We start from the raw sequence: 16,799 nt of genomic DNA on the forward strand, positions 1-16,799 counted from the left end.
TTTCTGGAACTGGGTGGTCCGGAATGTCTCCAGGGCAGTTTCTGGAACTGGGTGGTCCGGAGAATTCGGTCTGATGCAACCTGTGAATCTGATAGTGTTCCCCTGCCTCGGGCCAGTTGGCCTTACGGAGAGTAGTTCCTCCGTCTTTTCATTTTACTTAACTTTCTCTGTCTTTATGAATTTAGGTGAAAACAGTTAACTGTTGTAGTCTTGAATAGGTGTTTTTATGTGGGAGCATCCCTATGTAGGCTGTTTGCCCAGTGTCTCTGGTGTGCGGACTGGATTTCATGCGGACACCAGCCACATCTTTTCTCAGGGTGTGCTGGCCACTATCACCTTGATAGGGGGTGTGACTGGTGCTGGAGGAGCTAGAGCCTGTGCACGGTGTGAGGTGGGACTTCCTCTCCGTTCAGTGGCTGTCACCACACTGTCAGGGGCGGGCTCTGCTCCCAGTTGCTGGAGCGAGAGCCCTGAGGGTCGGATTCAGGCTGGCTTTGTTCTCTTTAAGTGTATGTTTTTACTCCTCCCAGCACTGAAGCCTTTGCCTCAAAGGAGGGGAGTGGTGAAGTAAATGGGGCTCGTGTGCTTACAGATGTTCAATGTGCTGCCTTTGTAGGCATCTACAGCTCTGCTCAGAAGCAGCCCAAAGTCATGTCTTTTCCCCAGTTGTGGCCACCCCACATCTAATGCAAAGTTACGGTATGGAGTGGTTGGGGCCAGCGCATTCACCAGGCTGGGACTGAGGGTCATAGTGGTTTAAGTGGCTGGGCTGCCATGAGAAGTCTGGACTGCTTCTGTGGTGCTGTTTGAGTGAGTGCCAACAATGGCCACTGCTGCCCCTCCTGGACCACACCCCAGGCCCCTGGGTTACCTAGGCATCCCTAGATCAAGTCTTTTCCCAGGTCCTGGCTGCCCTAGGTCCATTGCCAAGCTGTGGTGTGGAATAAGTGGGGCCAGGGTGTTCTCTTAGCTCAGACTGGGAGCATAGCAAGGAGGCAGCCGCTAGGGCAGACCTCTCTCCACCGTGTCTGATGGCAAACCAGCACCTGCGCACTCCTCACAAGTGGAGTCTAGGCTCCTCCAGCCTTTTTAATCTGTCCCAGTGGTCCTCCAAGCAGCCGAAGGGGCTTATCCTTCTGCGTAGGACCCCAGGACTCGAATGCCCAGTGTGTGGCTCAACCTGATCACTCCTCAGGGCTAGTGTCCACCTGTGCGATATCCCTTTTCCTTAGTCCCCTCCCAAAGTCACAGGTCTCCACCCGATGCCTTTCTTCCCATCCTACTGTAACAGGGAAGAGCCAACCCTGACTCCATGTTGGATCTGCTTCTTTACTTTATTTATTCTTATTATTATTTTATTTTTTGCAGTACGCGGGCCTCTCACTGTTGTGGCCTCTCCCGTTGCGGAGCACAGGCTCCGGACGCGCAGGCTCAGCGGCCATGGCTCACGGGCCTAGCCACTCCGCGGCATGTGGGATCCTCCCAGACTGGGCACGAACCCGCGTCCCCTGCATCAGCAGGCTGAGCCACCTGAGAAGCCCTGCTTCTTTACTTTAACGTTTGCTTTTTGTTGCTAATTGTTCACTAAAAGGATACTGTCTATACAATGGCCTGCCTCAGGGAACCCTGCCCCTCTGCCTGAATGTTAAAACAAAGTGCTTTTGTTCAGGGAAACATCCCGACCCTGTCCACCTGTGAATGGCTGCGAGAAAGAAGAAATTAACACATCCCCTCCCCGAGGCTGGCCATTCCAGGGGATATTTGCAAAACTTGTGGCCTTTTTACTTTACTTCCTCACCTCCTCCCCCTCTCTGTTCTATAAAAGAAACTGGCATCCGGACCCCGATAAGATGGTTTTTTGAGACACTAGTCGGCCATCTTCTTGGTCTGCCGACTTTATGTATTCCTTGCCTCAGCACCGAGCTTGGACTCGGTAACACTACCTCATTACATGGGAATCTTTCTTGCAGCCTGCACAGGAGTTCTTCTGCCAGTTTCCGGTTAGTTTTCTGTGAGACTTTTTCCACACATAGATGTGTTTTTGATGTATTTATAGGGGGAGGTAAGCTCCATATCCTCTTACTCTGCCATCTTGATCCTCATCCCATGGTGGGAGTATCTAACCATAGAAATAGGCAAATGCTACAAGTCTGGGCCCTTTCCCCCGCATCCTCTGCCAGAGCCAGTTGTTAACCATTTACCAGCTCACCACTGGCCTTGGTCTGGGCAGGTCCTTCAGCTGCCCTGGGTTTAGTCTTCCCTTCCCTTGAGCCAGGGGTGGGGTGGATGCTGGTCTTCCAGCTCCAGCCTCCTGCCCTGCAGCTTGGGAAGTCGATGGTGAGTTGTGCTGCTTCTAAGCTGCCCTAGAGTCTGTGTCCCGAGCAACAAGGTGGTTAGGAATGGAACCTAAATAGTACCCAACTGCTGAGGTTCCAGGGCTTTCCACGCTTCAAAGAGGACTTCAGCGGTGGCTGGGAGACCCTGGTCCTTTGGGACTGGTGACATTTGCCAGCTGCCCATTTTCCTCTGAGCTTTGCATTCTCCTCTAAGGATAAGACTCCTGAAGCAAATCTTCTCTGAGCATCACCACCCCTCACATTTGAGGACTTTGGAGTTCCTCCGAGCACAGCTCTGCTCTCTTGTCTCCGATCAGTCCATCTCAGATTCCTATGCAACTTCCTCTGTAAGCACACCAAATGCCAATCATGCCCAGTTTCTGTTCTTAGCACTCTATATATGCTCTGCCTGGACAATCTTATTCTTCCCATGGTTTCAACTACTATCTATGTGTTGATACCCTCTAAACCTCTATCTCCTATCCAAACCTTTTGAACTCCAGATCAATATACATAAACACTTGGTGGGCCTCTCTACATGATGTCCCACAGGCTTTGATTCCTGGGTGTCAATTCTGTTTCTTTTATTATTGTGGTAGGCAACCTTCAACATGGCCAACAATGATCCTCTCCTCCTGGAATTCATTCCCTGTGTAGTCCCATCCTACATTGTCCTAGGGTTGTCCTTTTTGACTAATAGCATACAGAAGGGGATGGTAGGCTACTTCTGAGATTGCTTTAAAAGACTGTGGCTTCTATTTTGAGCTCTGGCTCACTTGTGTGCCATCTCTCTCTCTCTCGTGGATCTCTCTCTCAGATCTCCCTTTCTGGGCGAAGAAAGCTGCCATAATGTTGTGAGAAACTGAAGCCTCTGGCCAAGAGCCAGCAAGGAACAGAGGCCTGCCCACAACTACAGGTAAGTGAATCTAGAAGCAGGTTCTCCAGCTCCAATTGAACCTTGAGATGAGTAAAGCTCTAGCCGATAGCTTGACTGCAACCTTCTGACAAACTCTGTGCCACAACCACCCAGTTAAGCTGCTCCTCGTTCCCAACCCTCAGAAGTTGTGTGAATTCATAAATGTTTCCAGGTTTAAGCTGCTAAGTTTAGGGGTGATTTGTTACATGAAATAAAGAACAAATGCAAGCACAATCGTCCCTCAGTATCCACAGGGGATTGGTCCCAGGACCCTTGCAGATACCAAAATACACAGATGCTCAAGTTCCTTAAATAAAATGGCATAGTGTTTGCATATAACCTATAGGATATCCTCCTGTATACTTTAAATCATCTCTAGATTTCTTATAGTACCTACAATATAAATGTTACGTAAATAGTTCCCAGTATGAGGCATATTCAAGTTTTGCTTTTTGGAACCTTTTGGAATTTTTTTTTTTTTTTAAATATTTCCCTTCTGTAGTTGGTTGAATCCTTGGATGTGGAACCCGCGCATACAGAGGGCCAACTGTATCTTCCATATCTAGGTTCTGTTGATTCTTTCTAAATATTTTTCGTTCCATTCCCTCCCCTCCATCCCTGCTGCCACTTCCTTAGTGGCTCCACCATTGGTTACCTATCACAATAGGCCACCTGACGGTTTACCTGTTCCCAGTCTGTCTTCCAATCTACTCATCACACTGCTTCAAGAGTGTCATTTTTAAAACAAAAAGTCATGTCACATACCTTCCTATCCCATACACACATAAATACTTCAAATCTTGCAATGATGATGACTTTTTTCATCTATGCCTCTTTGACCTGCTTGTTCCTCTGAAATCACTTAGCAAAAGTCATTCTCTCATTTTGTTTGTTCCAAATAGTGACACATGGATCATTCAAGAACCCACAGATATTTTCCGTTCCCCATCCTCTGCTGTTAGAAGCACAGTCAGAAATTCCCAACCTATGAAAAAATCTGAGGGTGGCACTATGATCTGGACTCCAGTAATAATAAATGCAAATTTCAATTCTCGGGTTTCATATCATTTTCGACTTTATTTTGGCACCTATTGAGTTAAAAGGTTTAGCAGCAATGTAATGCTTCTCTCTGTTGTATAAAGAACATACACTGAATGCCTTGGATAGCTATAAAAACTAACAATAACTAACACTTCACTGTGCCTAAGATGTGCCAGACACTATTCTGAGACCTTCTTCATATGTGTAATCCTCATAATAACCCCAGAAGATAGATATTATAATTCTCATGCTATCAATGAGATAAATGAACGGCTGAGAAGTTAAATAACATGTTGTAGGGACTTCCCTGGTGGCGCAGTGGTTAAGAATCCACCTGCCAATGCAGGGAACACGGGTTCGTGCCCTGGTCCCGGAAGATCCCACAGGCTGTGGAGCAACTAAGCCTGTGAGCCACGACTACTGAGCCCGTGTGCCACAACTACTGAGCCTGCGTGCCTAGAGCCCGTGCTCCACAACAAGAGAAGCCAAGGCAATGAGAAGCCCGTGCACCGCAATGAAGAGTAGCCCCCACTCGACACAACTAGAGAAAGCTCCCGAGCAGCAACAAAGACCCAACTCAGCCCAAAGTAAATGAAATAAAATAAATAAATTTATATTTAAAAACATAACGCTGTAGTCACACAGATAGTAAGTGGTGGAGCTGGGACTTGAACCCACACAGCCTGAGGTCAGACATAGAAGCATAAGGCCAACCCTGCCTCCCACAAAACCATGTTATACTGTTTTCCATTTCATACTATATTGAACCCAACTCTCTACTACTCCTTGGACTGAAATCTTATGGATAACACTGGCTAAGAGGTGCTGTTGGACTCAATAACAAAACCAGTCCCTGAAATCACTTTGACCTTCCAACCATCTCCAATGAACTAATCTCAGATTTCCACTTTGGAAAAGGTGTTAAAAATCAGCTTTTAGTACTGTGATAAATAAGGTATTTCACATCATTACTGTAGTTTTGACATTAAATGCTAAATTCAAAGATAACAATAAATTCATAATATTCCAAAATTTTACTTTTGTTTAAAGGCATTATTAGCAACCCACTGCTGTATAACATTCATTTGTTTCTTTCTTTTTTAAAAAAAAAAAAAAACCTGAAAGTTTTCTAATGGTTTTCCTTCCTCTCGAAGGCCAACACAAACAAATTAGTGTGATGTGACTTGCATTTAGGTGCACTCTGCACAGGCTTCCCAGTGACGTTGCTAAACACTGTTCCCTATTTTCCATTTATACCTTCTTCAAGATGTGTTAAAGTGTTGTTTACTAAGGGACCCTAAACAGAGGGTATCCACTCCTGAGCTTCTGGCACATCCATATGTTCAAACTCATCCAGGTAACCAGATGGCTAAGGGAACCACTAAAGAAATGAAATACGTTCTGGGCCAACTTGTTGGCCTGAATTCTCCTAACTCCATTTTGAAAGCTGCTAAAACTTTATATGAGCACTATAGTGGTGGTGAAAGTCATGATTCCTGTTCATCATCCAAGACTTTGGGGAAAAAATGGAGAAAAAAGTGATCTGCAGCTACTCATAAACTGTCAGGTATCACCTGTAAAATATATTGGACTGTTATACTCTTGATTCTCTGTGGAAGTCTACTCCTGAAGACAACTTCACTCTGAAATGTCACTGGCAGAAAAATTCAGTAGATTATCCTCAAAAGCAAACTGTAAAAAAACACTAATGACACTGTATGTATTAAATTGTAGAATGGTTTTCTCTTTTGTGCTTCCCTGATTGGTTGCACTGGGTCTTAGTTGCAGCAGGCCAGCTCCTTATTTGCGGCTCACGGGCTCCTTAGTTGCGGCATGCATGTGGGATCCAGTTCCCAGACCAGGGATTGAACCCAGGCCCCCCGCACTGGGAGCATGGAGTCCCAAACGCTGCGTCACCAGAGAAGTCCCTTGTTTCTACGGAGTTGGATGTTAAAATACATAGAGCTAAACTCAGCCCTTGGTCATTTTGTTTAACTTTGTGTTCACAAGATCTCATTAATCATGTTAAAAGCCCTCCAAGCCCTAATTTCAGAAGAGCAAAAAAAGAAAAACAGAGTTCATTGCTTAGTGGATATCCAATATTTAACTTCACTGAAAAATTAATTTGGCTTTAGTATCATTAAGTAGGGATATGACATCCTCAGAACCAAAGACTAACAAAAACCTCACTGTTCTTCTTTCAGGAAATTAACGGCTATAGAGAAAAGTTTCAGTGAGGTAGAATATAAGCTCACATAAGCCACCGTGGTTCAATTTCTAATTCAGATACCTTACTCCTAAAGGTGAGAGAAATATGAGAAAACAGTGTGTTTTATTCCTGGGCAAAAAAGGAGTGAGGAGATATAAAGAGAAGGGTAGCAAAGATAATTAAATCCACTGATCATTTCAAATTCTCATTTTGCAAACATTTTCTTTTTAATCTTTAAAAATTAAAAAATAGAGTAAACTGATATGAATTTCAAATACTTTTCCTCTGCCAATGAGCAGACTAATTAGATAAGAAACAAAATAAAATCTTAGGTAGTTATTAGACTGGGTAGTCCAGTTTAAAATCACTAAGGATTGACCATCAGTACACTTTGTTACTGGAAGGCATGTACCAGGGTTTGTTAGAGAGGAGACTGAGCAGCCAGTTATATAGTCCAGAAAAAGAAAAAAGTAAAGAAGGTGTGTAGAGAAAGTTAAAGTTCAATCTTTAGGTCCTCCCTAAATCTCTTATCACTGAAAAGTGACTGTGTGAAAATGTGACTGGGAAATAACAATAAGTAGCCCCTGGGCTCACGGCAGAAGGGATGCTGGCTTTCATTTCCAATAATTCAGGGCACTGTTGAGGGACACTTTCTTCTCAGTGAGGAAAGGGGAAGTTTGTGGTGCCCAGAGCAGAGAGCTCTTTGGTTCTTCGAAACTTTGAGAAGTTCTCTATAGCAACAATTAGAGACTTGAATTCATCTTTGGGGAAGGCCTTTCCTTTGTTATGTGAAAACCACCCTAATGGCCCTTTAGTTATAGTAACTGAAGCAAGTCTTCACCTAACCCAATGTTTTTGGGGAAAACTGCGACATCGCAATTAATCCGAAAGCAGATATTCTAGGGTTAGACTGAGCAGCCAAGTGAACTGGTTTGTTAACAGTTGTGCATAGTTGAGTCTTACTGTAATCTGGCATTAAAGTTAGCATGACTGCCTAAATGCAATAGCTCAGAGTTGTCCTAGATTCCAAATGAATATTTATTAAAATGAAAGTACATTATGGTGGTTTAAAATTAGAAAACTTTAAAATAGGATTAACAACCAGAAATCAAGATAATGGGAGCTCCCAAAGGCAGATGGAATTAATCAATTACAATTTTCCTCTTGATTCCATATTATCCATTTATGCAAAAACTTCTCCACCAAAATTCTGTGACATATTGAATGACAGGGCTCATAACTCCTTTTAGAGTTTTTGCCCCTTCATAAATTAAAACTTTTAAAAGATCATAGTAGGTTATTTAAATACTTGTTGATTGATGCAAGATTTCATTTTCTAGGAAAGTTTAGTTCAAACTCATCTAAAAAGTTTTTGAGCAATGAATGCAGTATTCAAAGTGGATTATATCTCAATGTACACACCCTGATTTGATAGAGAGGCACTAGCTACAAGCTTCCAAGTTTCCATCCTTTAAATCAGTGAAAGAAAGGAAATCTAGGCTTTTCAGTTTAGCTTCTGCATTATCAGTAAACTCCCTAGAGGCTTTCTGTAGTGGAAGCCGGGGTGGGCCCATTGGAATCCCAGAGACAAGAGTCATGATGGCTTTGGTCTGCGACACTCCAAAACCTAGACAGGAAAATATAAATGAGGAAACATGGCTGGCACTGTCCACTTTGCCACAAACACTCGAAAGAAGAGATCATATTCTTACAGTGATTACTATAACAGGATAAAGTGGAACTAAAAGATGGGAACATTTCTTGTCAATATGGCAGACTGAGCAGATGTAGGAAATCCCTATTCCTGCTTTAAACATATAGAAATGCTGGAAACTTTTTAACAAATTGACAAACTGTAAAACAAAACAAAGTGAGACTCAAAGTCAACCTCAGAAGCAAGAAGGAGGAACGAGAAGTATCAGGAATAAAGAGGTCAGAGTAGTAAGGAGTTGCTGAAGCCAGTGGTCCATGAGGATAATCTGATTCAGGGATACACTGTTGTGGATTGAATGATGTAGGACTTGGTCACTAGGTCACAATTTAGTTCAAACAAATCTAAGAAGTACCTGAGAAATGCACTATTTAAGGTAGTTTATGACTCAATGCTGCTGTTTTAGACTAGGGCAGGAATGCAAGATGAAGCCTTGAGTCTGTACACAGCAAAGAGCTGGAATTAAACTCCCCATATAAAACTGGTAGCCAGCCTTCTATGAAAAGAAATAGAAAAAAAAACTGGCCCACTGGTCTGAGAGGCAAGGAAGCATGACTTCTGCCAGGGTGTGGAAGGAAAAAAATCATATAAATGAAATCCCAAGCCTGTGCCATATATGAATGCTGGATCCGTATTTGCATTCTGTGCTTGGTACAGGAACCATACTAAGAAATATACCTAAAGACTGGTTAGAAATGATGAAACTATAGTGTCCTAGCAGAGGCAAATGTAAAATCATTTGATGGGACAACTCACAACCTAGAGTACAATGGATTCTCCAGAAAACAGCTGTCTCTGAAGATGAAATCAGAGTTAAAAATTACAAAGCACACAAGGAAAAAGAAGCTGCATGAGAGACAGCAAATGCACAACTGACAAATTTTACATCCTGAGAAAAGATGATACAAAATTCTGAAAGAGGCTTCACAGAGATAAACGTAAGAATAGAAGCCATAGGCTAAGAGAAGGGCATATAAATAAAGAACAGGAAGATCTGGAAGAAAAAGCCAAAAAGAAATGCTGGAAATTAAAAATATATAATCAGTAAAACTAAACAGTAGAAAACATAGCTAAAGATAGAATTAGTGATTTTGAAGGTAGATCTAAGGAAGTAATCCAGAATATAGCACAGGAAGATATTTGTTTTCTTAACTGGCTATTGCTCTTGGATCAAAGGTATGAGAAGTAACTTTCTTTTACTAAGGTAATTTGGTTACAGTAACCATTGAGCATTGGGAAGAAAAATACTAGCTTGGCTAAATATATAGAATATACTTTGCTAAATGCAAAATGGCCCTCCTAGGCTTATTATGAATGGTGCAAGACTGAGAGCTACCTTCATGATAAGGCTTTATCATGTTTATTAAGATTAAGTCTCTCTTATATACAATGGAATATTACTCAGCCATAAAAAAATGAAATCTTGCTGTTTGTGACAACACAGATGGACCTAGAGGGTATTATGCTAAGTGAAATAAGTCAGACAGAAAAAGACAAATACTGTATGATTTCACTTATATGTGGAACCTAAAAAACAAAAAATGAACAAACATAATAAAACAGAAACAGGGTTATACAGTGCTGCATGTCAGTTTTACCTCAAAAAACCTGAAAGAAAAAAAAAAAGTCTTTCTTTGACTAAACCATGAAAATTCCAACCCCCAAGGAAGTCTGAAACGAGCTCTTTAAAGATATGTTCTTTTAGATCATAAAAAACTGTCTTCAAAAGGCCTCTTTTAAAATGCCAAAAATCTGGCAAAAGAGTAAATCCTTTCAGCTAATACCTTACAGCTATACTTTACAAAACTACTGCAGAATCACTGCTAGTATGCAAAGTGATCTTACATGTACAGGTAAACTTTTAGTTCTTTAAAAAACTATAGAACTAGTAGTAGTTCAAAATCTACTTTAATGCATTTTAGGAACATATGCTAAACCCACGATTTTGTGAGAAGTATTGCTTAGGACAAGGGAATGATATTAGGTAATAATAGTACTGGTGGTACACAAATAGGACAAAAATCATCAAAGTGGAAAAGCAAATGGGAAGCATTGTCTTTGAAGGATAAAGAGTTGGCTGAAAACCCTGTGAGAATGAGGGGCACAGTACATAATAGGTGCTTAGGGCTTGGGAGGGGTTGCCAGGAAGAGGCAGAAAGGCTCTGAAAGGAAGGTAGGAGGTCTGCCAAGAATAAACCTAAAACTTTTCCTGGACTTGACCCAGGTCCTCAGGAAGGGCCAGTCTCTTGCGGAAGTGAAGTGAATAGTGGCATTTATCATTTGTTATGGGATAAGACTTAGGAGACTGTGGAGAGGTTTGTCTACTCAAATTCACTGTATTTCCCTCAAACTTTACATTGTCATATTATTCAAACCTCCATCCATTTAAGCTTACTTGTGTTAATAAACTCTTTTAAAATTGCAGATACTCTTGGGAGAGCTGTCAGTCATTCACAGTTTAGTAAGATCTGTATTCAAACTGCCTTCCTCTAAACACTTAGGCTTACATCAGTTATAGTGTGGTAGAATTTTAATGAGCAGAGGCAAGTAAAGGGAGGGAGTGTTGATGGTGTAGGAGAGAAGGGGTTAAAAAAATGGTGTGTGAGCAGAGTGGGGAGGTGAACAAAGTGCTAAGATGGAGGAGAGAGATTTGTAGAAGGTTGCCAAGACCTTCCAACTAGGTTTACTTCACCATTTTATAGGATTGGCCCTGAAAGTTAGTATTAGGAATAAGACTTTGCTTGTAGCTGATTAAAAGGTGTTCTTGTTGAACCCTCAGAGAAAGTGATGAAAGTCCCTCATCACCTTCTCTGAAACGCTCAGAGAAAGTCTATTTCCTTTACACTCTCCAGTAGGAGACAAAGCGGGAAACTTACCTAGTTTGACCACAAAGTTGATAAATCTCTGAATACAAAACTGGAAAGGAACAAACAAATCTATAGTCAGTAATTACTAAACTGTGATAATTTAAAGAATTTAGAGGTCAAATTGCAGAAACCCCAAACTAAAAAGTCCACACACCTTAGTCTTCTGAGGGTCTGTTGGAGTGGAGAAGAACAGCCAAGTGAGGATGACTGAGATCTACCCAGGATAAGGTAGGATCTTTTCATATATATAAGCTTTTATGAAATGAGCCCATGAAGAAAAGAAGCTCCAATGAAGGAACTGTACAATAGAGAGTTAGGATGGGGAAGGCAACCTTTACCCACCTAGGTTACAGAGGTAAACTTATCAGCTAGTGCAGTTTCCAAACTGGGGTACTCTAACCTCTAGGGTACTTTCCAAGATACCTCAGGGGCACTTGGTCAAGGCTAAGATTTATGGCAATTTCTAGACCCTCAACTTCCGTAAGTGCTATTTCTAAAATTGATCAGAATAAGAAGTTGCACATAATGGAGGTGTAGCTTGTCCTTTTATATTTCCCTTTTCACAGTCCTTCTCCTACATTTGAAAAAATAAAGACATACCTCTTATATCACTGCCTTGGGACACCTCCGGGAACCAAATAAAGGAGCAAATCAAAATGTTGGCATTGGCATCCACAAAGAGAGCTGACAGAGTGAGTCCTTTAATTAATGGATAACAAGTCCTCTAAAGAATCATAGGGTTTTCAACTTTTTCCTTTCAACTTTGCTTTTAATGTTGTGATTCAGGTTGTCAGTTGAAAATCATTAAATGATCAAGCATATGACTCAAAAACTGCTCGAAGAACTGAGTGACATTGCTATACCAAAGTTTCTTCCATTCTTATCTACTAATGTATATAAACAGGGTATCACAGCACTTATTTCTATAAAAGCAAAAAACAGAAATAGTATTGATGCTGAACTTTAATTCATCCTAGCATTAAAGGATGTTCATCCACAAATTCATGAAGCAATTCTTAAAAAAAAAGATTCCCATTCATCTCATCAAGAGATGCATTTTCAATAACATTTTACTTTTATGCTGTTTTAATCAATCGTATACTAGTAATAAAAAAGTCAATGCAGAATAAAATTTTGGTATCAAGCCTTACAAACATAAATGCACATGTTCTTTTCTTCCCTAACACACAAAGTATGGCACATTACATTCAGAAGTCTCTACTTTGTTGCTTTTTTTACACTTAATGTATCATGGAGATCTCTCCAGATACGTGCATATAAAAGTATCTCATTCTTCTGAAGGGCTGTATATAATTCCATTAAATAACTCAAACATAATGTATTTAACCATTTCCTTATGGATGGATATTTGGGCTGTTTCTATCTTTTGCTAGTATAAACAATGCTATAAGGAATATCTCTGTACATGTGTCATTTCACTTTGTAAATACAACAGATGGCATTTAAGTCCATGAGAATGATGAACTTCCCTGGTGGCACAGTGGTTAAGAATCTGCCTGTCACTGAAGGGGACACAGGTTCGAGCCCTGGTCCGGGAAGATCCCACATGCCGCGGAGCAACTAAGCCCGTGCACCACAACTACTGAGCCCGTGCGCCACAACTACTGAAGCCCACGCGCCTAGAGCCCGTGCTCTGCAACAAGACAAGCCGCTGCAGTGAGAAGCCCGCGCACTACAATGAAGAGTAGCTCCCGCTCGCCACCACAACGAAGACCAACACAGCCAAAAATAAAGTCCATGAGAATGAGTAAGTTTAGCCCTAACTTTTTATTTATCTGTTTCTTCACTTGACTGCAAACTCCTTTAGGGCAGAGACCAGTTTTATTGAAATTATATATTCAGTTCAGCCCATGGTATATTAATAAGTGAGTAAATGAGACCTGCTCACACTTGCTTTCTGTAAGAAAAAACAGAATGTGGTAAACTAAACTGCTTAGCAATACTGTTTTGGGTGAGATGATTTATTTGAGTAGGACTAAAAGAAAAAAAAGAAAAAGAGATGGAAATTGAATCAGCCAATAAAAGAAACCACTAAGTGGAAAGGTTCCGTATCAGAGCTGTTTCACAGTTTACTCCATCCTACGATTTTCACATCATTCAGCTCAGAACAGGTTGAAATTTTCAGAAATAATTTTTTCTGGGAAACTTAGGAAAAAGAAAATCGTATATGAAAAGAGATGGCAGGGACTTCCCTGGTGGCGCAGTGGTTAATAATCCACCTGCCAATGCAGGGGACACGGACTCAAGCCCTGGTCCGGGAAGATCCCACGTGCCACAGAGCAACGAAGTCCGTGCTCCACAACTACCGAGCCTGCGCTCTAGAGCCCGTGAGCCACAACTACTGAACCCGTATGGCACAGCTACTGAAGCCCGCGTGCCTAGAGCCCGTGCTCCGCAACAAGAGAAGCCACCGCGATGAGAAGCCCGCGCACCGCAACAAAGAGTAGCCCCCGCTTGTCACAACTAGAGAAAGCCCGCGCACAGCAACGAAAACCCAAGGCAGCCGAAGATAAATAAATAAATAAACTAATTAAGAAAAAAGAAAAGAGATGGCAGAGTCCACACAATTCAGACTTCATATCTTAATTTAAACCAAAGTCTTGCCAATGTTTAATCTAGTTGACATAGCTTCCTAAGTCCTTACGCTGTTCCTGCTTTCAGCTTCACCTGGTCTGGGGCTGAATAAAGGTGAATATTAAATAAGCTATTTAAACTTTAAGTTAAGTAGGAAGTAGATTTAGGCTTGCTCAGTGTTCAGGGTTAAAGGGTAGGGATGTATTTAATCACTGCTGGCAACTGCTTCCTCCTGTTCTCTTCTTGGTTGGAGCTCAGGTCACTCCCTCAAACCTCCAGGATGCTTTGCGACTTCTGCTCTGTAATTTCTGATTGCCCTGATGGTGGCCTGTCCTGTTCAAAAGATCCCTTATCTAAACTTACTGGGACTGACCACCTGCTCTGATCTTGCTTATGCCTTTCATTCTCACTCATTTTCTTGGGACACTCCTCTCAGTCACTTTTATGATCCTGAAAGTTCCTGGGCCTCTCGGCCTCCAGAAGTTTCTCTGTAGTGCCTACCCTATTTCTTTCCACCTTATTCTGTTTACCTAACGTATACACACTACCAGCTGTGGGGCTGGTTCTACCCTTCGGTGAGGCTCTTCCTTCTCTGGACAGCTAGGCTGTCCTCCCTGTAACATTAACAGCAGCCACCATTTCCCCCAGGGGTCTTCCCTGGAACACTTCAGATCCTGCTGCTTTTTTCTTCCTGTTTCAAAGCCAGTGTCTCCTTTTGGATCACCTATCCAGCTCTTGTTTCCTGCCTGGTGAATGTTTTCAGTTCTCAGCACATTTCCAGGGCAAAGAGGACTGACCTGCTCTGACTTTGGATTAAGTCTCCCCTTTGTAGATCACCAGCCTCATAGCTTCCTTATATACTCTGGTGACTCAAGTGTGAAGTTCTCAAGGGGATGGCATGTGGTCATTTCCCCAAAAATCTATCACCATTATTTCACAGTCATAAAAATACTTTGAATGTAGACTAAAAATGAGATCATTTCTAGGAGGAACAGAAAGGAGTCATTCCTGTGTGGGGCCTGTCCTGATGAGACATGCAGGAAACATGGATAATGGGCACAGGTTTGGTTTTAAACAAGAAAAAGTAAGAAAAAGAAGGAAAATACAGAAAGAAGCAGCTAGGCAATCTTAAGGAGGGCAGGTGTGGTAGGAATGCTGATGAGAGAAAATAAGAATTCTCAAGTGGGAAAGAAAAAAGGCTATGATTTATATGAAGGGAAAAGAAAGCTTACCTGATGGTTCAGGGCCGAGGAGAAGTCCTTCCGTTCAAAAGCCTCCAACATCTGGTTTGTCTTTTTTCCCAGGTAGTTATAGGTGCTGGAAAGAAAACAGCACATCTTCAGGATCAATAACTTAGCGAGAAGGTCCAGGTCCTCAAACCCCTCTAATGCTCAAAAGGGAAAAATCTACCCAGCCTTCCAGAAGTCTATTTTTAGGCTCTAATCTATTAAAGGATCAGGTGTCTTCAGTTCTGAGTTTTCCAGCAACACTGAGCAGTGCAGAGGACGCAGAGAACACCAAAAGGAATAAAGAAAAGGGAGAAAAATAGGAAAAGGGTAAAGTTAGAAAAAAGAAAAAAAGTGAAAGACAGAGGTGTATTTGGCAAGGAGTGATTGAGGGCAACACCTGGCCCAGGGCGCACACGGAGGTGCAATGCTAGGTAAGAACTGTGGATAAAATGTAGTATCTGAGGGCTTCCCTGGTGGCGCAGTGGCTGAGAGTCTGCCTGCCAATGCAGGGGACACGGGTTTGAGCCCTGGTCTGGGAAGATCCCACATGCCGCGGAGCAGCTAGACCCGTGAGCCACAACTGCTGAGCGTGCGCGTCTGGAGCGTGTGCTCTGCGACAAGAGAGGCCGCGATGGTGAGAGGCCCGCGCACCGCGATGAAGAGTGGCTCCCGCTCGCCGCAACTAGAGAAAGCCCTCGCACAGGAACGAGGACCCAACACAGCCAAAAATAAATAAATAAATAAATAAAGATAAAAATAAAAAAATGTAGTATCTGAGGTGGGTCCCAAAAACCCTATGCTGAGGAACTGGGTGAATGTAGCACCACAGTAAAAGGGGCAAATACTGGCAGATTACCTAAATTCTTTGCCAAGTTACCCAGAGACTAGTTTCTAGTAATAATATTAATACGGATAATAATAATACAAGGACCATTTATTGACTGTTGTATTCCGGGTGCCTGACATAAACCATGTCTAATCCTCTCAGAGCCCTGTGAGGTAGGTGTGGTTTCCATTTTGCTGTGAAGAAACTATGTCTCAAAGAAGGGCAACAGAGTTGTCGAGAAGCTTACCATCCCTTCATACTGCTTATTCTATTACATTTCAGAAAAAGTGGAGATGAGAATGTTATTTGATATCATAAAATGTTCTTGCTGACTTAAAAAAGAATCTCTAACTCTACCAATAAAGACAAATATCTTAGACTAATCACTGAGTTCTTAGAGAAACCAGCAAGGCAGAAGGTTCTAGAAATTCAGAACAAAGATGTTTCCCCAGTTTCTAATGAGTTCTCCTACAGTAACTCAGGATCAGAAAAGAGTTTCATCTTGGTGTACCAGGAACAGAATATTGTTGGTACTTCAAAGACTACTACTATTGTTGGTAGTCCCTGGAGTCAATACAAGGCATTCTGAGAACGTGAAGTTCACATTATCTTCTTGTAAAAAAGTAGGGAAGAATAAAATATAATCATTGAGATAAGTTACCTGCAGATGTGAAACACCCAAAGTCGCGATATGTGCATGAATGTCTAAGGGGTTTCAGAATACTCTAATTTGAATCCCAGGGGTCTCAGATGTATCCTCATTTAGAGAGGAATGTGATCATAATTAAGGAGAAGTGAAGTGTAATCAAATGTACTTTGCTTTCAGATTCTGTTGACAGAATAAAAATGCCTAGTATGGGGGCCAGAAAAAAAAAAAAAAAAAAAAGAATTTCCAAGGTCAGCAGATCCAGGCATTCAGGTTTCCTTGGAGGAAATGGCCTGTAGTGATGATGGATGTTGCAGGCATCCTGGCTCAGTGAACAAACCATTACTTACCATTACCTCCAACCCAACTACTCTTCATCACAGCCATGCTCACGGAGATATGCTATGAGTATTACTTTGCTTC

General features: G+C 41.9%; 1 protein-coding gene across 1 annotated transcript in view; it reads right to left on the reverse strand.

The window, feature by feature from the left end:
* Positions 1-7,291: 7,291 nt before the first annotated feature.
* The window catches only part of NPL (N-acetylneuraminate pyruvate lyase), a 33,300-nt gene continuing 23,792 nt past the window's right edge, over positions 7,292-16,799 (reverse strand). The window contains exons 9-11 of the mRNA XM_082833823.1: positions 14,908-14,992; positions 11,090-11,129; positions 7,292-8,129 (exon numbers count right to left, since the gene is read on the reverse strand). Of these exons, the coding sequence (XP_082689949.1) occupies positions 7,945-8,129; positions 11,090-11,129; positions 14,908-14,992 (310 nt within the window). The 3' untranslated portion in view covers positions 7,292-7,944. The remainder of the gene's footprint in view (positions 8,130-11,089; positions 11,130-14,907; positions 14,993-16,799) is intronic.

This window comes from Leucopleurus acutus (genome assembly GCF_964270905.1).
Source record: "Leucopleurus acutus genome assembly, chromosome: 2".
Classification (NCBI taxonomy): domain Eukaryota; kingdom Metazoa; phylum Chordata; class Mammalia; order Artiodactyla; family Delphinidae; genus Leucopleurus; species Leucopleurus acutus.